Source organism: Peromyscus eremicus, chromosome 5 (genome assembly GCF_949786415.1).
Source record: "Peromyscus eremicus chromosome 5, PerEre_H2_v1, whole genome shotgun sequence".
In the NCBI taxonomy this organism is placed as follows: Eukaryota; Metazoa; Chordata; class Mammalia; order Rodentia; family Cricetidae; genus Peromyscus; species Peromyscus eremicus.
This window is the reverse complement of record NC_081420.1, coordinates 38269657-38295240: the sequence shown is the minus strand read 5'-3', so window position 1 is coordinate 38295240 and position 25584 is coordinate 38269657. Positions and strand designations below refer to the sequence as shown.

Below are 25584 nucleotides of genomic sequence, written 5' to 3'. Positions count from 1 at the left end.
AGTTCTACTTCACCACGGAAGTCCCAGGGATCAAACTCAGGCTGGCAGGTTTGGTGTCGAGTGCTTTGACCTGCTGAGTTGTCTCCTCGCCTTTCTTCTTCTCCTCTGAAGCTGCATCTATTTGAAAAAGTTCTCGTATAATATACCACATCGTATAGATACCACACGTTGCATGTATTTCCCCCATACCCTCCCCTTCCCTTCTCCCCCTCCCATCAGTCGCCCTAGACAATTGCATGCCTACTTCTATGTCGTATGTACATACACAATTTTACAACATGATGCTTCTGAAGAAGCCCCCAAATTCAAAACAGAGTATTTAAGCCATATTTGTGTCACAAGCAAATTGTGCTATAATGTACATTTTTTTATAGAGTTCATACTCTCTTGAGAAAATTAAAACCCATTTTACAGTATTTGGAACTACATTTTATTTTAGTTTTCATCTAACTTCTTTCTTTCTCTCTCTCTCTTTCTTTCTTTCTTTCTTTCTTCTTTCTTTTTTTGAGATAGAATCCTGCTATGCATGCCACATTGGCCTCACACTTGTGATTTCCCCAGCCCCAACCTCCTGAGTGCCAAGATTACAGCCATTCACCACCATGCCAGGCTTCATTCTATCATTTTAAATACTAAACAAAATTTCCCAGATGTTTAAATTTTGCTTTCATAAAAACATTTTATGTTACATGTACAGTGTGGTTAAGAATTGTCGCACACAGTGACTAAAAGCCCAGCTAGGACTTTATGAGCGAGTACCCTCTGCTCCATGAAGATCAGTTTTAGGGTATAGTTGCTGCAAACTTTTGGGACTTGGGCATGGGGGGACAGACACTGCCTACCCTCAAAGAGCAAAGCTGTGTCAGCTTCAGATGGGCATGATGGTGTCTGTGCTTTTCTGATTTCACTGAGTAATAAAGAAAGCAGTTTTTGAGATACATTTTCATGGGAAAAATCACTCGAGGATGGCCCTAGACTTCCTGTTGAGTGGTGACGGCTATACCGGAGAAGACACAGTGGTGTGGGATGTAAGCTCTGCCTCTACCATCTTTTATCGTCTCCCACACTTATGATTTCATTTGTCTCATAATTAAGGTATGGTAGCTCAGTCTGCCAAGACCTGTCTTTCACCACGTGGCCCTGCACTGGAACCACCCAGTGTGACCTGTGACTGATGCTTCCTTCTTTTTTATATCTTCTTTTCTATATCTTGTTGATGCTATCTAGCTTTGTTGACTCTTTCAAATATTTTTAGTAGGAATGACCCAAGGTTAAAAAGATGATTTCCTCGTGGTCAGTGCTGGTTCTGCTTTTTGGTGATGTAGAGTTTATAAAGGAGCACAGTGCTGGAGAAGCAAAATGGTTGTCCTTAGAGTTCTCGTTTGTAGGAAGAAAAAACAGTTGTAATACAGGGTCGTGAGTGCCATGGAGCAGGGCAGTGATAAAAAGATGACTTCTGGACTAGTGAAAGCTATATTTAAAGATTAAGTGGGGCCTGGCCAGAAAAGATAGAAAGGTGCTGAGCTGAGAGACCATAGTTTATGATGGGACCAGGTAGCACACACCTGTAAACCCAACACTCGGGAGGCAGAGGCAGGAGAATTGCCAAAAGTTCAGGCCAGGTGTACATGGAAAATTCTAGGCCCTCCTGAGTTACACAGGGAGACCCTATGGAAGAAAGATTTTAGGGAGAGAGCCTGCAGCTCAGCTCAAGGGCTAGGGCAGGGGACATTATGACAAGAGCAGGCAAGATGTGGGGACCCAGGCTGACACCACAGTGTCTGCCATAATCCACAGCTTGGGGTCTTTTATGAAGGTTTGAGGAGCCCAGTGAAGGAGTCTGGTAAGAAAGAGGGACATCACTAGATGATGGGTTATATGTCTATACGGTGGGAAGGGCCAAAAGAACATTGGTTTGGAGAACAATTTGAAGCTCTTACAGTTCCCCAGGAAGGGATGGTTACTGGCAGTGGAAAGTGAGAAGAACATTCAGATGAAGGAAGCATTAAGTAGCTTAAAGCACAGGATCTCAGAGAAGAGCTGGAGAAGGTGTGTGTTTGCTTAGGGAGTGCTCAACCTCTCAACACAATGCTGTCTGTAAAAGTCATTCAAAGTAGTTCTAATTTGCATTTCCCTCATGGCTAAGAAGTTTTAGAAATATTTCTTAGCCATGGGTATTTCTTCTGAGAACTCTCTGTTCAGTTCCATAGCTCTCTTTTTAATCGGGTTTGTTTCCTTGGTGTACGAGGAAGGCATTTAGACAGCCAATAAGCCATGATAAGATAGTTACAGGAGCCCCAATGGAGGCGAGGGGCACGCCACAGCAGCATGGCCATGAGGGTTAGCAGCATTCTTCCATGTTGCTGATAGCGATGTAGCATGGTTCAGCGACCCTGGAGACAGTTCGGAGGCCGCTTTAAACCTAGCCTTACTATGTGGTCTAGCGTTTCCCCTGTCGGGCTTTGGTTCTGTTGAAATTCAAACCTTTATTCACCCAAAACTGTTGTTGTTGGGTTTTTACTCTTTTTTGGGGTTGGGGGGGGGCACCACCCAGCTCCCAAATAAATCACACATGGAGGCTTAGTTTTAATTATGAATGCCCGGCCTTCGCTTGGCTTCGTTTCTAGACAGCTTTCCTTATCTCAAATTATCCTGTCTACCTTTCACCTCTGGACTTTTCCCGTTCTCTCACTTCTGTAAATCTTACTCTTACTTCGTGGCTGGCTGGGTGGCTGGCCCCTGGAGTCCTCCTCCTTCTCTGGCTCCTAGATCTTAGATCTCTCCTCCCAGTTTTCTTCTTCTATGTATACTCTCTGCTTGCCAGCCCCGCCTCTCCTTTCTCTGGCCTTGCTATTGGCCAGTTCTTTATTAAACCATTAGGTGTTTCACACAGGCACAGTAACACAGCTTCACAGAGTTAAACAAATGCAACATAAACACAAGTATTTTTTCTACTACATAAAACTATATGCAAATATAAATAATATCTTGGTTCATAATTACCAAGTCAACTCACATAAAAAAGGATAAACTGACTGTGAAACCATAATTTGAGGTTTGTGATCCTTTACTCTCAGCTTCATGAATGTTGGCTGGGGTCATAGGCATCTATCACCATGCCTAACATATTTTATCACTTTAAATGCTAACTACAATTTTATAGATGTTTAAATTTTGCTTTTACAATACTCTGTTAGTTAAGTGTACAGTTTAGCTGCTCCAAAGCACACACAGTACTACCTGAGCCCCCGGAGAGCACATCTTCATGAGTAATACCATCTGCTCTGCAGTAAGAACTGTTGCTGCACAGGGCATGAATAAATCTCAAAGGCATTGGGGAGTGACAGAAAGCAGCTTGAGAAGGTCACAGACCTTATGATGTTGTTTATATGACAATCAAGTAAAAGAGCAAAGCCATGGGAATGAAGCACAGACCAGTCTTCATCAGAGGTGACGGGTTGGGAGACAGCAAAGCATAATGCAAGGATGTTTGGGGAGTGATGAACCTGTGTTCTGACTGGGGCTCACACAAATCTGCACTAAAGCCCATGGGACTGTACCCCACAGAGATGCGAGCAATGGAGTCTAAGTGTATCGGAAAAGTTAAAGGCCAAAGGGCGAACTTGGTGATTTTAAATTAGTATATGAAACAGATTTCCTTATGCCATTTCATTCATGTAGATTATTAGTTGGGGCTCCTGTTCACCCAATATTACCCTCTCCTTGCTGGCCATTCAGAGAGCTGTCCTTCTGCCCTCAGGGAAACATGATTATTCTTTTACGTAAAGTTACATTTATTTATTTAGTGTGCGGGGGAGGGTTGGGACAACCTGCAGCACTCAGTTCTACTTCACCACGGAAGTCCCAGGGATCAAACTCAGGCTGGCAGGTTTGGTGTCGAGTGCTTTGACCTGCTGAGTTGTCTCCTCGCCTTTCTTCTTCTCCTCTGAAGCTGCATCTATTTGAAAAAGTTCTCGTATAATATACCACATCGTATAGATACCACACGTTGCATGTATTTCCCCCATACCCTCCCCTTCCCTTCTCCCCCTCCCATCAGTCGCCCTAGACAATTGCATGCCTACTTCTATGTCGTATGTACATACACAATTTTACAACATGATGCTTCTGAAGAAGCCCCCAAATTCAAAACAGAGTATTTAAGCCATATTTGTGTCACAAGCAAATTGTGCTATAATGTACATTTTTTTGTAGAGTTTATACTCTCTTGAGAAAATTAAAACCCATTTTACAGTATTTGGAACTACATTTTATTTTAGTTTTCATCTAACTTCTTTCTTTCTCTCTCTCTCTTTCTTTCTTTCTTTCTTTCTTCTTTCTTTTTTTGAGATAGAATCCTGCTATGCATGCCACATTGGCCTCACACTTGTGATTTCCCCAGCCCCAACCTCCTGAGTGCCAAGATTACAGCCATTCACCACCATGCCAGGCTTCATTCTATCATTTTAAATACTAAACAAAATTTCCCAGATGTTTAAATTTTGCTTTCATAAAAACATTTTATGCTACATGTACAGTGTGGTTAAGAATTGTCGCGCACAGTGACTAAAAGCCCAGCTAGGACTTTATGAGCGAGTACCCTCTGCTCCATGAAGATCAGTTTTAGGGTATAGTTACTGCAAACCTTTGGGACTTGGGCATGGGGGGACAGACACTGCCTGCCCTCAAAGAGCAAAGCTGTGTCAGCTTCAGATGGGCATGATGGTGTCTGTGCTTTTCTGATTTCTCTGAGTAATAAAGAAAGCAGTTTTTGAGATACATTTTCATGGGAAAAATCACTCGAGGATGGCCCTAGACTTCCTGTTGAGTGGTGACGGCTATACCGGAGAAGACACAGTGGTGTGGGATGTAAGCTCTGCCTCTACCATCTTTTATCGTCTCCCACACTTATGATTTCATTTGTCTCATAATTAAGGTATGGTAGCTCAGTCTGCCAAGACCTGTCTTTCACCACGTGGCCCTGCCCTGGAACCACCCAGTGTGACCTGTGACTGATGCTTCCTTCTTTTTTATATCTTCTTTTCTATATCTTGTTGATGCTATCTAGCTTTGTTGACTCTTTCAAATATTATTAGTAAGAATGACCCAAGGTTAAAAAGATGACTTCCTCGTGGTCAGTGCTGGTTCTGCTTTTTGGTGATGTAGAGTTTATAAAGGAGCACAGTGCTGGAGAGCAGGGGACTAGAGGCAAAATGGTTGTCCTTAGAGTTCTCGTTTGTAGGAAGAAAAAACAGTTGTAATACAGGGTCATGAGTGCCATGGAGCAGGGCAGTGATAAAAAGATGACTTCTGGACTAGTGAAAGCTATATTTAAAGATTAAGTGGGGCCTGGCCAGAAAAGATAGAAAGGTGCTGAGCTGAGAGACCATAGTTTATGATGGGACCAGGTAGCACACACCTGTAAACCCAACACTCGGGAGGCAGAGGCAGGAGAATTGCCAAAAGTTCAGGCCAGGTGTACATGGAGAAAATTCTAGGCCCTCCTGAGTTACACAGGGAGACCCTACGGAAGAAAGATTTTAGGGAGAGAGCCTGCAGCTCAGCCCAAGGGCTAGGGCAGGGGACATTATGACAAGAGCAGGCAAGAGGTGGGGACCCAGGCTGACACCACAGTGTCTGCCATAATCCACAGCTTGGGGTCTTTTATGAAGGTTTGAGGAGCCCAGTGAAGGAGTCTGGTAAGAAAGAGGGACATCACTAGATGATGGGTTATATGTCTATATGGTGGGAAGGGCCAAAAGAACATTGGTTTGGAGAACAATTTGAAGCTCTTACAGTTCCCCAGGAAGGGATGGTTACTGGCAGTGGAAAGTGAGAAGAACATTCAGATGAAGGAAGCATTAAGTAGCTTAAAGCACAGGATCTCAGAGAAGAGCTGGAGAAGGTGTGTGTTTACTTAGGGATTGCTCAACCTCTCAACACAACACTGTCTGTAAAAGTCATTCAAAGTCACAATTCTGTATGTAAGCAGTCAGATCCTCATTGCCCATGACACTTGGGAGAATGGTGTGGAGACACTGATTTCATTATTACTGTAGAAAAAGAGGCAAGGATTATCATGAAGTTATGGAAGCTTGTCCACACTGTTTGTGCTTTGTGGTGGGGAGTGATGGACAGATCCCTGGCTCAGGAGGCAGAGCCACACTGCAGGGGAAGCCACTCTTAGAAGAGAGACAGTGGTGATACTGCTTTAATTTAGGAACTGAAGATCTGGGGAGGTGACCCAGGACTCATATGCTTGCCACGAAAGCACCAGGATCTAAGCTAGTGATTGGCACCTGTGTAGAGCCTGGGTTTGGCCATGTGCCCCTGTAATCCCAGTGTTAGGGAGTCAGATGTAGATGGCTCGCTGGGCCCTGCTGGCCAGCAGCCTAGCCAGTCAGTGAGCTCCAGGTCAGTGAAAGACTCTTTCCCCCAAAATAAGGCTGAGTGGTTGAGGAAGACAAAAATATCAACCTCTGACCTCCACATACAAATGCTCACGGGGGCACCTATGCCCACACCCACATGGGAACTGAAACATCAGGAAGATGCTGGTGTGGGAGCAAGGCCAAGGCCATGGGCGCCTTCTGAGGGCAGTGACAGTGTTTTCAGGAAAGAAACACAGATGTTGGTTCATGTTCTGCTTAACTGTTTGACTAACTATCAGATCTAGAGAACCAACCTGAAGTTCAAGGATGCCAAATTCTCCTTAGTAGTAGTGTCTGTGTAAGTAACTGTCAGGTGAATCGCAGTGACAAATCCATTTTCTCCGGCTCTCCCATTTTCTGTCCCAGCACCAATGTCAACATGATGCAGAAACTGACAAGTTACAGTTCTTTTGAGAAAGGTGGTGGTTTGGAGTTTGATTTGGGGGATGCCCAGCTTTGATTAATAGCATGATTGAATTCTAGATCTTGAGCTAAGTGTGTAGCACAGTGGTAGAGCCTTTTACCTTTCATGCACACAAAAAGAAAAAAACAGGAACCAGGCCTCAGGAAAGATTATGACTGAGGATATGTGCTCTTCTGTAATGAGTGGATTCTCCAAGTTTCTTGTCTCTCCCCACGAAAGAGACAAGAACTTTCTGGTTTCTGTGTGTACTCACATGTGTGTGATGGCGCAGGCGCCTGCATACGACTGTGATGTCAGAGGTCACCGTGAGTGTCATTCTTTAGGAGCTACCCACCTGTGTTTTTGAGACAGAACTTGTCATTGCTGGACTGGCCAGCAAGCCCTGAGGATAAACAGGTACAGTTTTAATGGTTTTAAATGCAGAGACTTTCCAGATTTTATTCTGAAAGCTAGAGAGAGGCCCTGGGGCCTGGGTGCAGTCTGAGCCTGTGCAGGCCACGTGATTCGCAGTCTTCCCTTCCTTTGCTAGGAGGAACGCACTGATAGCAGCAGTCTCGTGAGGCACTGTAAGATCAAGTCGACTAGTTCATATCACTTAGCACACTGCCTACCAAGTGATAGCCAATGAGTCTTCATTTCCGTTGGTATTCAGTACGAGTGTGCAATTACTGCCTGTCTATAGCAGTCACTCATGGTTCCTCTAACTTAGTTCCAACCGCCACCCGAGTGCACTTGAAAAACAAAAGATCTGAACAACTTTCTTGACTGATTAGGGAGGTTAGTCCAAATACGGTCTTTATTTTTCCTAGTTGTGTGTGGAGGGGGGTTGGAAACTGGGAATAAAGAATAAACCAAAATGTTCACTGTCGCTACCACACTCCCCGGAGAATAAACTCTCTTATCTGGGAACTCTCCTATTTCTTAGGTATATTAAGGAAACAAATGTCAAAAATGACCCAAATCAACTCAACAAACTTATCAAGAAAAACTGTGATGTGGTGACCTGGACCCCACTACCTGGAGCTACCCTTGACCTGGGCAGAATGCTGAAGGACCCAACAGACAGGTTTGGGGGATAAAAAATCCCTTATATAACATTTTAAATATTATGATAAAAAGCTCTCAATTCTCAGCAGGTCCCTATTCTGCAGTGACATTAAGTTTTGTTGACTACCATGCTAAGCTTACCTGATACAATCCCCAATCTCACTTTAAAAAGTGAGCCAGGGGATCCTAGAGCCAGCTAGGGTACCACACACCTGCAATCCCAGCACTCAGGAGGCTGCGGCAGGGGGATCAGGCCAGCCTGCGCTATCTGGGACCCTGACTCAAGAAAAAGAAATGTAAGTCTTACTATTCAAATAAAATAGACTGGTAGTTACCATTCAGACCAGACAGCTTTCCCAAGCCTTTCATCCTGGCTCAGGTGCTTTCATCTCCTCAGGGCCTTACTAGAAAGTAAAGGGTAAAAGGCTAGAGAGATGGTTCAACCATTAAGAGCACTTGCTGCTACCACAGAGGTCCAGAGTTCAACTGCCAGCACCCATGTTCACTGTTGCTACCACACTCCCCAGAGAATAAACACTCTTATCCGGGAACTCTCCTATTTCTTAGGTATATGAAGGAAACAAACGTCAAAAATGACCCAAATCAACTCAACAATCTTATCAAGAAAAACTGTGATGTGGTGACCTAGACTGTTGGGTGACTCAGAAAGGTAGTTGTTATCCCAGTGCAAGTATGACCTAAAATAAGCAGCACTTTTCAAAACATCAGACAGGGAAATCCAAGTCTAAGGTGTTAACATGGACTCCAGAGGCCTACAGTTTCATAAGTACACGTCCTGAGCCACATGGTCGTAAATTTCCCATCCAAATGCACATGCTGTAGGAAGTGAGCAGCAGAGAAGCTGGTGTTGCCCTTTGCTGGCCTCCCAGGTATGACCAGAGCCTGGTAAGCTCTCCTGTGCAAACGTTCACAGTCCCTGGCGCAGCTCAGCTCCCCCTTCTCTGCTCTCGTCTCTACCACTCACTCACTCAGGGTCTGTCCCCTGCCGGTGGTTCCCTGGTTTGTGGTTGTGCACCTCCCTCACAATCCTTCCTCCATGCTAGTGCTTTTCAGTTTGTAGCTCACGACCCACTGGCTGGCCGTCAGACCAAGGTCATTGGTCATAACCAATATTTTCACTGGAAAACAAAATTCACCAGAAAGAATAAAAACTAAGCATATTGCACGTAGTAAGGGATTTATTTCTGGAATAACTTTGCAACCTGATGGAGACAGTTCTTAGCTGGGAGTGATGGTTCACATCAATAACCCCAGCACGTGAGGAAGCAGGAGGATTGCCAAGAGTTCAAGGCCAGCCTGGTTTGTTTCAGGGTTACAGAGTGAGACCTTGCTTCCCACCCCACCCCCATACAAAACAGTTCTTACAGGAATTAGAGGCAAAATATTGGAAACCCCTCTTTTTGTTGCTGACAAGCCAGTTTTTTTAAACTGTGAAACTTAAAATTCTCTGAGAGCTCTCGAGTGCTCCGGTAGGGAAGAGGAAGTACATCCAGCTAGAGAGTGAAACTGTTTCTTGATTATTTTGGTTATTACTCATCCTTCAAGAGCCTGCTTCTTCTTTTGGCATCTTGCTAGAGTCTCCAGAGTCAGCCTTGTGCATGCCTCTCAATGTGTCCTAGAGCAAGTGGCTGTGCTGTCATATGTACAGACATCAGAGTCACCAGTGCCATTGATAAATGTGGACCTGGGCTCCCATTGGGGATACTCGGATACAGTAGATCTGAGGTGGAGTCACACCAAAGCATTCTGGGAAACAAAAGTCAGTGTGGTTGCATCTCTGTGCTAACATATAGTAAGGACACCATGCTTAACTGCCTTGTAAAGGAAGAAGGGACAGGGAATCTAGGACTGTGGTCACAGAAACTCAGTCCCAACTATTCAGCATTTCCCCACGTCTTAGGGATGAGAAGATGGTTATGAGTACAGAAAAGAAAGAAAAAGAAAGAGGAGGGAGTGAGAGAGAAGACGGAGAAAGGAAAGGAGGGGAGAATAAACTGAAATTTTCTAGTCAGAGGCAACGGCCCAGCTGGAGAAGGGCAGGGTGTAGACTCCTGGATTTGGAGACTAAAGAAAAAGAGTGCACGTATGCCATTGATTTCCAAATGATTCGATAAAATGTTCTGATACTGGGAGCCAGATGCGCAGAGGACACAGCCAGGAAGGAACTTTGGTCCTCGGGGAGCCCTCAGGGCCCTGAGTTCAGAGCTGATGAGTAAAAACCCAAGGCAAGGACAGAGGGATGCCACATGGAGGCCAGGGTCAGCATGGCCTCCTGGACCAGGGTGACGAACCTGTCCTTAAATCAGGAGAGCCACCGAAAGCGGCAAAGCAAAGAAGGATCAGTATTGACGGAGCTTTCGGAAACCCCCGTCAGCTTCGTAGAGGAGAACGCTCTAACAGGAAGCTACAGCTAGAGCTCTGGAGTCGAGGAGGCCAGGGGAGAGCTATGGCTTCTCAGGGAAAGATTAGTGAGACTTCAGACTGACACCGGGCAAGGAGCTAGACAAGACTGGAGATGATTACTTCAGAGCTGATACACTTTGGTGCCTGTGTAGCCTTAGGGACTTGATGGACTCAAAGTGAAGCTTTGAGAAGACATCTACGATTGCCTCCAAACATGTGATAGACACAGTTATGCTTGCCTCCTTCGATAGTTCCTCATTCAGTTCACAGCCTATTACTTTTCTTAAGATCCAAGAGTCCATGTTCCATGTAGTGAACTATCTCCCCAGGATGAACAGAGCTTTAGGACTGTCTATACCACTAACTGTATTTAAAGAAAAAAAAAATATCACACATCTGTCTGATAATCAGAGTGATTAACAGAGCATCGTGTATCAGATTTATATTTATATTTATATGCTCAAATATTTACTGGGCACCATGTAGCCAGACTCATCCTGGAGATATGAACAAACATTTGTTCACCCCAGAAGGACACCATTAACACCCCCAAAGCATCAGTTCCACCCAAGTGTTGCTTGGCGAGCCAGTCAGTTCATCAGGGTTACTGATAGAAGCCTCCGTGGCTCATTAGAGAAAACCCCAGCCTGTTACAGTCCCACTCATGAAAGGTGCAACCCTGGAGCTCCTAGACCGACCTGTGGGCAGCTCCGCAGGAGTGTGCCCTCTCCCCAGCTCTTATTGATGGCTCGGATAGCTTGGGGAAGGAGTCTGGTTTAGCCTTTGAGTTTTCTTAGCTTCCTGAGTCTTGGGAGTCTCCACTCCTAGCAGGAAATGTTCCAGTTGCTTTTGCTTCTTTCACCAAATACCTTTGGCAATTGGGATGCAGAGGCAGCTGTGTGCCACATCCCCAAAGTCAATACAAGTGGGTCACATTCAACACGTCCATCACTTAGTTATTTGGAGCAAAAGGGTCCAAATCAGGGGTCTTGTAGCTTTGTATCTCCAGACATACACAAGACTGGTCAATGAAATCTGACTTGGGAACCTTGCCCACTAAATAGTATGTGGGAAATGGTGTGGCTTAGGCTAGGCTGGGCCCTGGGAGTCAGTCACACATCTTGAAACTACTTTTCTGGTGGAGTTTTCTTCAAAGCATTAGTTTTGCCTTCATTATTTGCTGCCTGCTTCTCTGATCCCCGTCCTCCTTGTGTCTTTAAGCAAGGGCATCGTGGAGCCTCCAGAAGGGACAAAAATTTACAAGGATTCCTGGGACTTTGGCCCCTACCTGAGGACCTTGCATTCTGCTGTAGGAGATGAAATCTTCCTTCACTCGTCCTGGATAAAAGAGTACTTCACTTGGGCTGGATTTAAGAGTTACAACCTGGTGGTCAGGGTATGCCACTAAATATTCTCTGCCTCTACTCTCTTGTAATTTGGAGATCTTTGCAGCGCCGCGGGGCCCCCCCACCCCGTTTCCAGTTTGTTTTCTAATCAGCACTTGGGGAGCCCCATAAACTGTCCAGCAGAAGATAGAGGAACTTTGTGATGAATAATTCTCCTTTGAAACTGAAGGCGCCACTAAGCACAGCTCAGTTTGGCTTTTGCAGTATTTTTCTCTCTTATCACCATGCATTAAAAATTGTAAATCACCGTATAAAAAGTCCTAAGTGTCCTGGTAGCATTTTCATCTATCTTTGATTTGTTGGGTGCCCTCCATCTCCTGGAACCCTATCCTCTGTAGCCTCCTGCCTATTACCCTCTCCACCCCACTCCCTTGTGGTTGTGAGTCATTTACATTGTGAAGCATGTCAGGAATACTTCACTGTGAGGCTAGAGGGTGGAGTCCACCCAGAAGGGTGTCAACTTGGGGCAGTGTGAGGCCGAAGCTGTTAATAGCAGCTGTGCTGAGGACCAAACAGCACAGAGCAGGAGGCACGTGTGGGTGCTAAACAGGAACGAGCCCCAGCACATGCACACAGCACAACTAACCAGCTCAGGGTATATGCTGCTCACCACCCCGGAGGTGTGCCAGAGGTGCAGGCCAGAAATGCAGCTCTGGGGTAGAGTGCATGCCTTGCATGCTAGAGACCCTGGCTTCAATTCCTAGGATCACAAAATTAAACCTAGCAGACAGCGGGTGTGAGAGGAAGAAGAGGCCTGAGGTGGGCCAATGGTCAGAGCAGTGGGTCACTGGCCACATCTGGCTTACGTTAAGTGCCTGGGCTTGTACAAGGAGCAGCCTCCAGGACACTAGGATGTGGGTAGCACTCCAGTCACCAACAGGTTCTGGCTGCCCTCTGGAGAGGACCATCCCCAGTTTACTGTCCAGCCCCCGAGCATCAATACCAGGTCACACTTGCCCTACTCCAAAGTCATGGTTCTCCACAACCATGATTTTCTGTGCCAGCCTGTGGCAATATTTTCCCTGCTTAACAGTGATCCAAACATGGTGTGAGCATGTGTGTAGATGAAAGAGGGCGGTTCTTCCTCCCTTCTTAGGATGAGTTATTTCAAGATTAGGTCATTTCTGTATTTGAGGCATTCAAACATTCTTCTTTTAGTGATGTAAAAGAATAACAGGTCTAAGACCATTTTTTTTTTTGAATATTAGAAAATGTACTTACGTTAGCCGTTAGCTATTTTTGAGGAAATCATCTTTGAAACCCAAAGTGCTGGGAAACTGAATGATGTTTTCATTTGGGTAGTGAGCTTGAAAATGAAACTTTTAGAACCTTTAAAGCATATATTACTTGAAATTTTAAAATCACAGTTCTTTACTTATGTGTGTGTGTGCATGTGTGTTTATGGGGCAGTGAGTGTGTGGAGGTCAGGGGGCAACTTGTGGGAATCAGTTCTCTCCTTCACCGTGTGGGTTCCAGGCACTGGACTCACGTGGTCAGCCTTGGTGGCAAGCACCTTTACCTGCTGTGCCGTGTCACTGGCCCGGTCAATGCATTTCTGTTTAGCTGCTGTGTGATGTGAGGCACAGTCCACATTGTATGGTCCCCATCCGAAAGCTTCCGGGGCTACCCGACGTCTCCTTGCTCATAATGCTCCGTGCCACTGGAGTCAGAGGAGTGAGAGGGGTGGGTTTGCTGATGCAGGAGATGAAGAGTGTAATGCTACCAGTTCAAGAGGGACTGAAACAGAGGAAGGGGGGACGGGAAGAGGGAGGGAAGAGAATGGGAGGGTTGTATCAACTTGCTGCTCTTCTTGTTTAAGACTTCTACATTCTTAGAATTTCTTGGAGACCTCAGCCACCTGATGAATGCTCTTCCATTTACCACCTTGTCCTTTGCACAGATGATTGAAACAGATGAAGACTTCAACCCTTTGCCTGGAGGATACAACTATCTGGTGGACTTTCTAGATTTATCTTTTCCAAAAGAAAGACCCAGCAGGGAGCATCCCTATGAAGAAGTGAGCAGCTCCTCTTCCTCTTTGTCTCTCTCTTCCTTAGCACCCTCCCCCTCCTTCTCCTCCCTTCTTTTCCTGCCTTTATCAATTCTTCCTTCCCTTCTCCCCTCCTCCACCACTTCTGTTGACTCAGAAACACAGCTCAAAACAAGCGTGATTTATCTTTGAGCCAAACACGAGCGACCGTGGCCTGGGAGCACGAAAACAGATTGTTCCAAATTACAATCTACAATGTAGAAATGATTTGTGAAGTTTTTAATTTCAGAATAATGTCGAGTCTTAATTCAAGGGATTTCCCAAAGGAAGCATCAGGTAGGCAAGTCACAGGAAAGCAGAGAATGCTCTGCTATTGACTTCAGGGGCTATCTGATGACACTAGCTAGCTTTTGGCTAAAAGTTAATGACTTCCAAAGGTTTTGTCTGATAGGCAAAAGAATGTTGGCTCAGGTACAGAAGTGGGCAATGGGTCGCTATTAAAGGAGCAGAAGACAGTCTGAGATCATTTTGACTGTGGTTTACGTCTCTCCATAACCGTGGAATTCTAATCCTCCAATCAGCCGTTTACAGCTCTTACTGGGATGCCTTTTTTTTCCTGGGTTCTTCATGGTCTCTTCAGTGTCCGGTGTCTAGAACCTCAGACAGATAATCTGTAATGAGACCTTTGCTACAGCCGTGACATTTTCAGTGTCCCCTCCAAGCCCCTTGTCAAAAACACAAACTAATATGCAAAACGACACATTAAAGGTTCTATTAATCCAGAGTGCACTGTGACAGCATAAAAGGGCTAGTCAGCAGGGATTTTCTCTAGGGTGCACCCAAACTAACTGCCATTTCTCAGGCTGCTATCAGTTATAATAGAGACAGATCCCCAGCAAAATATGCTGAAGTTCCAGTGAAAGCAGATGCGTTTGTAGGAATCTTGATCTTTATTCCACAGCAAAGTCTCACTCTAGTAGCTACTTCAGCCTTAGGCAGCAGACATAATTTATTTCAAAATGAGCCTAAGTGACTTACACACCTCAAATACGGAGCTAAGGAGTAAGCCAAAATTTAAAGGTAACTGCCAAACAGGCCACACAGAAAAGTAAACAGAGTGGGCGCTGTCGAACAGTTGCGAGCTGTCCTGTCCTATAACCAACCACACAACCAACACAAATGACTCAACAGAGCCTTCAAAATAACAGTTCTTTGAAATGTCCTTTTTCACAAATCAATGACAAACCAAGGACGAACCCTGAAAGTGTCCCAGGAACGACACATACCATAAAAACCAACAAATAGAGTATTCTCCCCAAGCCAGGCCAGAATCCCAAAACTGTTTTCTTCTGTCAGCTCATCAATACGTGTTCACAGGCAACTGGCATCCAAAGGTCAGACAGAGAATGAGGCGAACTCCCCACTGGGAATCCGCTCCCTCTTACCAGGGGGTCAGCGAGCCACAAATTTGCCTCCTGGTTGGCTTCTCCAAAGCTGTTGTACATTGACCTAGATTCATTTAACCCCTAGCACCTTAAAAGGAATTACAAAGCAAATTGATAGAAAACGAGGTTCGTTTCTCTCTAGGCCAATCTGGGCCTTTTCTTAGCAGTGTTCCAGTTTTATATAGACCACGAGACCAAGCAGGAGTGTGCGCATGCTCATCTGAGTTGTCAGAACAGTACGGAGTCTCTTTGTGCCAGGCCATTTCCTCCAGGTCACCACGGCTTCAGTCTTTCGCCTCTCCCAGCATTGGATTCCCGAGGAACTTTTAGTAGCCTATAACATCAGACCTACATCTCAGTCCCCAAGGGTGCTCAGTGAAAGTCTCTGAGAAGGAAGTTGAGTCAGTGTGGACATGACATGCTTTATTGGGCCCCAGGTACCAGCGAAGCCATGTGATGTCCAGGAAAGGTCCTTGGCTTTGGAGACAGGTCAAGATTAAAACTGGTGTCCATCACTGTTGAACACAACTGCTCACCATGAAACTCTGAGCAAGTTATTTGACCGGTCTGAGCCTTGATTCCCTTCCCTTGTGTAGGACTTATTCCCACCCCACCAAACGGCTGGGTTGAGTACAGTGCATTATAGAATATAATGCAGGAGAGCAGTATGCCTTGCAGCATTTACTCTACAGATGACACATCATTAACCCTGGTTCCAGGGCCTTCCTTCTGCCCCTGGAATTATTGCTGGTGCCACTGAAGTGTGTAAGTCCCTAACTGGAGAAGTGAAACAAGACCTCCACGTCCTAGACATAATGGCTGCTTCATTAGTGACACCTCTCTGTCGTCTCTCTGTCCTCTCTCTGTCTCTCTCTCTGCTCTATGTGTCTCTGTCTGTCTGTCTCTGTCTCTCTTTCTCTCTCTGACATAGGGTCTCACTATGTCTTATTGACTGGGCCGGAACTCTCTAGGATGACCTCAAACTCACAGAGATCTGCCTGCCTCCCCAGTACTGGGATTAAAGGCATATGCTAACATGCCTGGCTTTTAGTGAGCTGTATTTTAATAAACTGAGTTGGATTTTATGCTATGTTAAAACTGCGGCAGAACTTACTCTGTCTGATTTATGGGTCTCAGAAAGCTAAGTTTTCACATGTAAGAAGACCCATGTGAACACCTCTTCCATTATTCCCATCCTTGTTCATACTTATCCCAAAATCTTGAGCTCAAGCCATCCTCCCGCGTCCGATTTAGGTAAGTTGTTCTGGAGCAAGAACAGTCGCAAACAGTTTATAAATATTATGAGCGGACATCACTGTTTGTCCCGTTCTGTGTTGTGATGCCAAGGCCATCCGAGCCAAAGTACACTTTGGTCTCCAACTGAACAGAAGTGTCTGTGGGCGTGGTGTGGTGGCCGTATGCTTCATTCAAGGCTGGCATGCTATGTGTTCAGAACCAAGGCTGCAGTGGAATCACGTCACAGAACTCAGGCAAGTGCAGCTAGAAACACCTCAGGCTGGTTACAGTTGATTTTTACTTAAGTTTTTCCATTGCACACTCAGAAATATTTTAGTGTTGCCAAGATTTTCACGACATCTACACCCAGTTATGTAGCCCTCCCTGCCAAAGTCATGTCTTACAGCTTAAGAAGCTGGGCTTGAGAAATACCCAATCTCCTGCACTTTGTGTTTATATAAATCCCTTCTATTTCTTCAAGAAAGAGGAAGGAAGAGGGGGAGGGAGGGGAGGGCGCACACACACACACACACACACACACACACACACACACAGTGGGTAAAGGTGCCGAGCAAATTTCGGGTCACAGAACTAGTCAACACAGGACTGAGACCAAAGCCACTTCGGCCTGCCTCTGTTGTCCACCAACTCCGGAGTCTGTGGTCGGGATTCCTTAAGGACTTCGACCACGTCATTTAAGGTGGTTCTGCTCACTGGTGGCTGGACACACACACACACACACACACACACACACACACACACACACGGCTGCCGTGAACTCTAGGCTCTGGCCAGAGTTTCAGGTGGAGGCGCACGTGGAGTGGCAGTAATAGGACCCGTTACTGAGTACTTCCTGTGTAACCGCCTCATTTCACGTGTTTCTGTTCACTGACTCACTTGTTCCCCACCACACTCCTGCGAGGAACGCCACCTTTTAGTCTCTGTTGTATAGATGAGGACACTGAGGCAGTAGTTACTGAATCACAAAGCCGGACCCTGGATTTGAGCCTCTGATCTGGCCAGCTGGCCCGCCTTCTGACCTGTGTGTGCCCTGCTTCCCTCTCCTCCATTCCTGGGCTCCTGGCTCCCTCCTTCTGTCCTCAGCCTGTGATCCAGGCTTCTCTCCACCACTCCTCTCTGCCAGCACTGGCAGCTCCTCCTCCTGAGGACCTGAGGGAATGAACTGGCACCCAGCAAGGCCACCCAGGGCTGCCATGTTTCCGTTTCAGATCCGCAGCCGTGTGGATGTCATCAGGTACGTGGTGAGGCACGGCCTGCTGTGGGACGACCTGTACATTGGATTCCAGACCCGGCTGCGGCGGGATCCTGACATATACCATCATCTGTAAGCTGCGAGTACTTCGATGCCACGGGGCCAAGGGGATGGGGAGCGTGAGAGCCTGGGGGGCATGGCCGTGAGGGGGCCTGGCAGTGACGGCGGGGCGGGGCGGGGCGGGGGGGGGGGGAGCGGGAGAGGGAAGTGGAGCCAGTGGCTGACTGTGTTCCCACTTAGCACAGATAGGAGAGGTCCCATCCTTTTTCCCCATGTTTTCAAGACCCAGTATCGTTCTGTAGCCCAGGCTGAACTCAGGACAACCTCTGCTTCACCCTCTCCCACAGGCTGGGATTGCAGGAATGTACCATCATGCCCGGCACTGCATTTTAACAAGAAACTTGAACTCAGTGTTTTGTGGACTGGATGGTTTACAGGAATGGCCCACGGTTATATTTATAAACTTTATATATATTTAAGGTCATATTTGGGATCTCAGAAAGAGCAATTTTCTGCCTTTACATGCACAAGATCAAAGAGAAAGTAGTCTTATTATCGCCACTGACCCTCTGAAAAGATGCAGACCTATAATTTTTAAAATTCCTATTATTTAAAGGCCTGGGTGGCTGGGATGGTTCAGTAGCAAAGCTTCCTGTTGTTAAGCCTGCTGACCTGAGGTCAATCCCAGAGGGACCAATACAGTGAAGGAAGAGATCTGACCACTAGAAGTTGTTCTCTGACCTCCACACGCACACCATGCACACATGCGTGCATTCACACACACACGGAGACACACACACACACACCATGCACACATGCGTGCATTCACACACACACGGAGACACACACAAAATAAACTAATTAGAATTTAAGAATTAAAATGTCGAAGTAAAGCCCTCTAGCTAGTAGGTTGCAATTATAGTCATTTAAAAAATTTGTTTTTACTTATTTTCTTTATAATTTTGGTTTTCTTTGTTCGGTTGGTTGAGACAGGTCCTCACTCTATAGTTCAGATGAGCCTCACTGCATAGCCTAAGCTGTCCCCAAACTTACCATGATCCTCCTGGCTCAGCTTCCCACATGCCGAACCACCTCATTCAGCACCACCCCCCTTTAATGTCTTAAAACTGTATTTTAAAATTCTTCTAAGAATGTAGAAGCATGTGTCTGTTATAACCGTTATGGTTTCACTGGCCCCTTCAAGAAACCCATTTCCTGCCCCTCCCTCTGCCCTCTTTTGGGGTGACTCTTGATAAAAGGGCTGTGTCTTCCTGGCCTATTTCTGTACGTACCCACATTTCTGTAGATATATTTGTCTTCAATGACACGTCACATACTGTTGGGGGGATGTTACCACAGTTTTTCCGTGCCACACCAGTATAGACATTCTGCAACTTCATCTAGAATATTCCAGCTACAACCCAGAAGTGTTTTTTCTGTCTGTCCATCTTCTTTCTCTTGGAGTTGGGATATCTAAGTTTTGCTCATTTTCAACAGAGCCCATGTAACCAGTGCTGCAGAGCAAAAGCCCAGGACACCCCACACCTCTTCCACCTGTTCACCCCCAAACCTCGGTCTCAAGATGCTAATTAAGGGCAAAAGCGTCAGAATGGTTCCTCTGTGAGCACATGTGTAAATGCATGTGTACGTGGGGGGGTCATAGAACAGTCAGTGTGACTGCATAAAGAAAAACAGATAGAGGGGACCAGAGGCTCAAACCTATTTTCAGGGCACTGTCAGGAGTTTTAGCTTTAACTAAGGGAAGAATTGGTAGGGTGGACTCACATGTGCATAGTCAGGTACTCCAGGCCACCCTGTGGTCTGACTGGGCCATTACTTCAGCTCTGGTTCTGTACTGTGGGGTGGTTGGCAGAAGTCCTCATTACCACCATCACTTCAGGCAATGAGCCTGCTCCTTTAAGATAGTCACTTCTGTTCCAGGTACAGCCTCACCCCCTAAATGGACTGTTGCCCTCATGGTAAGTTATGGAGGTGTCTTCTGAGGGGCTTTGCTCTTTCTGGAATCCAAGGTGACTACAGTTTAGGGCAGTGAATTATCTTTGTGTCTTCAGTCTTGAAGGAGGATGAGCTGGGTTAGGTAGATAAATACCCCTTAGTCATTGACATGCCTGTGCAGAGCCAAGCAGGTGTCTGAGCTGCACTGAAGGAGACAGACACAGAGAGAAGGCAGAGGTGCCACCCTCACACTCTGCTTTAGTCACCTTGTGGCCCAGGGGAGAGGTCAGTTCTCTGGAGCAAAAGCAGCTGCCAAGCCCTTGTGTCTACACCCGACTTCTTACCTGGAGGGAAAAAGAGAGAATGTGGCAACTTCTGGGAGATATCGTTTCTGCATAAAAATAATTCATCTCGGAGTCATCTCGGATGTGGATGCTGAAACTATCTTGTCATATCATTCGGCTGGTTCTATTGTTGTTGGTTTTGTTTTGTTTTGTGGGAATTGAGACAGGAGCCCACGTAGCCCAGGCTGGATTCAAATTCACTATGGAGCTGATAATGACCTTGAACTGATGACCCTCTTGCCTCTACCTTTCAAGTGGTAGGATTGCAGGAGTGACCCTTTGCCACGTCCGGCTTATATTGTGTTCTGAGAACAAAGGATGCCCTGCTGAGTGTTGAGAAGCAGCCACAGCCCTATTTAACGGCTGCTCTTAAAACGGGATCTGTGGGTCTGCTAAATATTTTTATCATAAAAAATACATACTTACCATTGAAATTTTGAAAAAAGATAGTTTAAAATACAAAAGAAATCAATACAAGAAATACTCCTCACTCAGATGGAACAATTTGTATTTGGTATCTAGTTAATCTTTCTTTCTGTATTTCCAAGCACGCGCTGAGTTTTTTCCAGTGTGGGCAATGCCGGCCTCATTCTCGTATCTGTGTGGTCACCTGGTGTTTCCCACATCACTGTGTTTTCTCACGTGGTCATTTTCATGCCGGTCCGCCTGACCACACGCCAGTATTCAGACCTCCTTTAACAGTCGTCAGCCATGGAGCCCTGTCTAGCTCTTCACCATTTGCAACAGCGGTTTGATGAATCACATCTGTATCTCTTCACAGGTTCTCTGTTCTTTCCTGAGGGTGAGTTCTTAGGTGTGCCGTTAATGAGTCTAGTTCAGCAGTCAGCCAGATCATTCTTCAGGAAGCAGGTTCACCTTCCTACATCTAAGGAGACGTGGTCACTTTCACTAACACTCTACCTGATGCAAAGTGTGTCTTGTATCAATGTAACTTTCACTAATCAGAATTCCTTAAAGTGGGGCTTATCCTAAAATGGCAGATGGCCATCATGTTTTAAGGGACCCTGAGAACTCTTAGATATACCAGCAACTGAAACGGCAGGACAACACTGTTTTCTGGGGGGAGCTGAGACCAGGCACCAAACAAACCCTGGCCAAGCAAGAGGCATCGACCTTTGAAGCCCTTGTCTCTCTGCTGTGTTTCTTGCAGGTTTTGGAATCATTTTCAGATAAAACTCCCTCTAACACCACCCAACTGGAGGTCTTTCCTGATGCACTGTGGTTAGACCAGACCTGGCATGTCCCAGGTAAGCACCTGGTGGGGCTGGTAGACACCTAGCCACGTATCCTATGGCATTCGCTTTTTTACCAAAATTCCAGCAAACCTAACTTCCAGAGGATCACGGGAAGAGAGATTACATGAGAACATTGAGGTGTGAAAATAAGTGTGTAAGACAACTATGAGTGGCCTCCTCAGAGTCCACAGGCTCCTTGGAGGATGGAGGTGACACACACAGACACTATTTCAGAAGGAAATCCTGAACACAAAAGGAGAAACAGCCACATGACTGGGAAAGAGAACTGCTAAAGCAGTGGGTGAGATGCAGCCTGAGATCAGCGTCTGTGGCGCCCATCAGAGTTGCCCTTTCCACAGCCAGGCACAGAGTCTTGTTAGGTGTGTCACCAAGCTTGTTCCCGCCTGCGTGTGACCCACAGGACCGCATGCTACAGAAATGAGCATTTTCTTGATTCATGCATTTGTATTCATTTATTCCACCAACAGCTACCTCTTCATATTTATTACACGTGCTAATAGTTGTCTCCCCAGACATGTTCTGTTTCTTAAACGTACAGTGTCAGGGCTGGAGAGCTGACTCAGTTGGTCAAGTGTCACACAGGTATGAGAACCGAGTTAATCCCCAGCACCCATGTGGAAAGGCAGGCTCGGTGGAACCTGCTTGTAACTCCAGTGCTGGAGCAATGAAGACAGCTGGAACTCTGGGGCTTACTGGCCAGCCAGCCTCGCTCAGTCAGCTTCAGCCAGTGAGCCATCCGGTCTCAAAACAAGGTGGACGTCTCTAGAGGAAGACACCTGATATTGACCTCTGGCACATGCACACACAAGTTCATATACATACATGTAAAGTAGACAGTATTGTGTAATGGCCCCGGCGCTATATAGCATAGCCCCCCACTGCACCCCATAGTTTTATAGGTGATGTACACTTAAGGAGGAAAAGAACACATCTCTTTTTGTCTCATACAGTCAGCATAGCTTGCCTCTTAAAATAGGCATCAGTGGGCTGGAGAGATGACTCAGAGGTTAAGAGCACTGGCTGCTCTTCCAGAGAGGTCATGAGTTCAACTTCCAGCAACCAGCTCACAACCATCTATAATGAGATCTGGTGCCCTCTTCTGGCATGCAGGCATACATGCAGGAAAAACACTTTATACATAATAAATAAATCTAAAAAAAAAAAAAAAAAAAAAAAAAAAAAAAAAAAAAAAAAAGTAAAATAGGCAACAGTATCTTCTCCAGTCAGAGTAAGATCAAATCAGAACATCGAGTTTTATGGTTCATGTGTTAGTGTCACACAGGGCATTGGGCTGGGTCTTCTCAGTTGTGAGTCTAAGCAAGGGAGACACAGAAAATCTACACACTACACCCTGAGTGCTGGGAATGCTGAGCAGAGAAAAGTTGCTTTGAGATGAGCAGGAAGAGAGCTGGACGAGGGCCTGGGAGCTTGGGAGAGTGGATGCAGGCAGGAGGACCTGTGAAGCTCAGTTGAAAAGGCAAAGTGAATGTGAGAAATGGTATGACCTCCCAGCGTGGGGGAGGGGACAACGGGGAGAGGGGGCGCGGGGTGGGGGAATAAGAGGGCTCAGCGAAGGCAACACACAGCTCCACAGTAGTGAAAGTAGGAGATTTGGAAGGTCAGTAGACGGCACCAAGGCCCTAGAGCTGGAGCGGTTCTGAAATACAAGCTCAAGGTGCAGATGAGTAAGTGGCTGGATGAGGTAGAGCAAAGCCTGAGCATGCGAGCCAAGCCTTTGAGTGCACTGAAAGTTGACTTATCAGGATCCTAGTTTGCTTTTCTTTGCTGTGATGAACTCCATGACCAAAAGCAACTTGGGAGGAAAGGGTGTGCATCATCTTACAGCTCATAGTCCTGTCCTGCATGACAGGAAGTCGAGGCAGGAACCTGGAGGCAGGAACTGAAATAGAGGCCACGGAGGACACTGCTTCCTGGCTTGCTCTCCATGGCATGCTCGGCCTGCCTTCTTAGACACCCCAGGACCACCGCCTAGGATGGCACCTCCCAAAGTGGGCTGAGCCCTTCCACATCAATCAGTAACCGAGAAAATGCCCTACAGACACGTCTACCGAACAATCTGATGAAGGCAATTGCTCAATTGAGATTCCTTCTTCCCAGATATGTCTAGGTTTGTGTCAAGTTGGAAAAAAAAAAAAAACAAATTAGTACATCAGGGAAGGAATAAAGTGTAGTTATCAGTACCTCATACTTGTGTGCTACATGACCACAAGCAAATTGCTGGTTCTCCTCGTGCCCCTGGTTTCATCTGAAAAATGATGCAGTAATAGCATGCACCACACAGGGGTGCCACAGTGTAAGGCATGTCTGCAAGAGGGACAGGCACACACACACACACACACACACACACACACACACACACACACACACCACACGGGTGAACAGTCAGTAGTAATCACGTCAACCTCATGCACTGCTCAGGAGAGACATGTGATCCCGGGAAGATACTGGGTAAGTCACAAGGCGCTGGAAACAGCTTTGTTTCAGTCCACATCCCAGGCTTGGGATCTCCCTTACCTTAAAGCTGCCAGCATAGCTTGAACTGAAGAGTAAGAATGTACCATGATGCAAGGAGGAAACGGAAAGCTATTATAATGAGACACACACACACACACACACACACACACACACACACACACACACACACACAATGTGGATTAGCTACTGTTCTCATAGCTGTGAGAACATAATTGACAGAAAGATGGAAGGGTTTAGGTTAGCTCACAGTTGGAGGGGGACAGACAGTCATGGTAGGGAAGGTGTGGCAGAGGAGCAGGGGCTGGCCACTCACACTGTGTTCACAGCCAGGAAGCAGACAGGGACGAATGCTCAGGCTTTGCTCACTTTCTCCTTTCACTCAATCTAGGGACCCCAGCCCATAGGATGACGCTCCCCACATTCAAGGTGGGTCTTCCCTGCTCAGTTGGAACTTTCTGGAAACATTCTTATAGACACACCCACAACTACTGTTATTCATTGGTAGTATCTTTTATTGAGAGATGGTAAACAATGCACAAAATTCAAGAATTTGGTCTTACATCTTGAACACAGCAGCTTATACCAAAGAGAACATGTTTATATTAGCAATGAGCACTGCATCTGAGAGATGCTCACACATCTGCCTTCTGTGAATCACTGCATAAGCTATTTTATTGAGGCTGGACATATGTCGTGGTAGTACAGCACGTGCTTAAAGTGCATGAGACTCTGGGTTCCATCTTCAGTATACCCCAAATTCATCCCATCCACAACTCCTGTGGAGGAAGAACCGAGAAAATGCAGTAAGAATGAGTTCTGTATGGAAAATAAAGCCAAACAAAAGGAAATGTGAGTCCAAGCATAGAAAGAACAGGAAGGAGAAAAGGCACAGGATTCCAACAGCAGGAAGGAAGGAAGGAAGCAGAGAAGAGAGGGTAGGCCAGGAGGAGTGGAAGAAAAGGTGGGAGATGCAAGTGGGCAGGAGGAAAGGCTGCTGGGATTTAAGAAGAATGTAAGAACTGCTCTTTTGGTCTTTGATAGATTAATCCCCCAACAGACAGCATCATGAAGACTGTTTTCAGAGAGAATTGCTGATACCATCAATTTACCAGACACAGGCCGAGGAGCTGCCCCGAATGGTCCCACCTCACTGGAACTGAAATGACCTTGATTCAGTTATGAAATCTGTTGATTAATGGAGCCTGGGAATTCTAACAGTTAGATAGATCTTTGATTGAGGGGTGATACAACATTCGTTAATAATCTTACAGAGAAAATACTTTAAAAGTCAACAGAAAATAAGAATCTATGTCTTCAAAATAACAACAGCAAAAACCCACAAAAAGAACTCCTTCTAGGACTTTTAAAAATACTTTTTCAATGTTGAAAATAGGCAACTAAATTACCTGTGGGTTTTTGTGTCTATTTTTGATTTAAAAAGTTATGATTATTTCATATGTACTAATTGGTTTGTAAGAAACTAATTGGTATCCAAGGTTCTTTGCATGTGGTTTTCTAATATCCCTTCACACAGTGACAATCAAGTGTTCTTTCTGACTGTCACCTACCTCTTGAATGTGACCTCAAAATTGTTTCCTAACTCTAATCAACAGAAGACTGACTGTCTCCTTCTCACTAAAATCAACAGCACAGATGATAGATCATTCTTGTTTATTTCACTCTAGGAAAAATAGAAATGCCTAGAAGTCAGAAATTGGACCTTGTGATTTATACTGTATAGTAAGTTATTGTTACTACTAAAATAATGTAATGTTTATCAAAAGAGATGTTCAAATGTATATGATGGGCAAATAAAAGATTATCTTAAACAGAAA

The 25584-nt window shown here is 45.7% G+C and overlaps 1 protein-coding gene across 7 annotated transcripts in view; it reads left to right on the top strand.

Moving 5' to 3' along the window:
* The window catches only part of LOC131911271 (cytidine monophosphate-N-acetylneuraminic acid hydroxylase), a 52771-nt gene extending 27187 nt beyond the window's left edge, over nt 1-25584 (top strand). For 2 of the 7 annotated variants that reach the window (XM_059263256.1, XM_059263260.1), the window contains 6 exons: nt 7781-7921; nt 11548-11722; nt 13633-13749; nt 17633-17748; nt 21148-21244; nt 24791-25584. In XM_059263256.1, the coding sequence (XP_059119239.1) occupies nt 7781-7921; nt 11548-11722; nt 13633-13749; nt 17633-17748; nt 21148-21223 (625 nt within the window). In that variant the 3' untranslated portion in view covers nt 21224-21244; nt 24791-25584. Of the gene's footprint in view, nt 1-7780; nt 7922-11547; nt 11723-13632; nt 13750-17632; nt 17749-19617; nt 22391-24790 lie in introns of those variants that run through there. The other 5 variants (XR_009379316.1, XR_009379317.1, XM_059263257.1 and 2 more) reach the window with 5 other exon arrangements.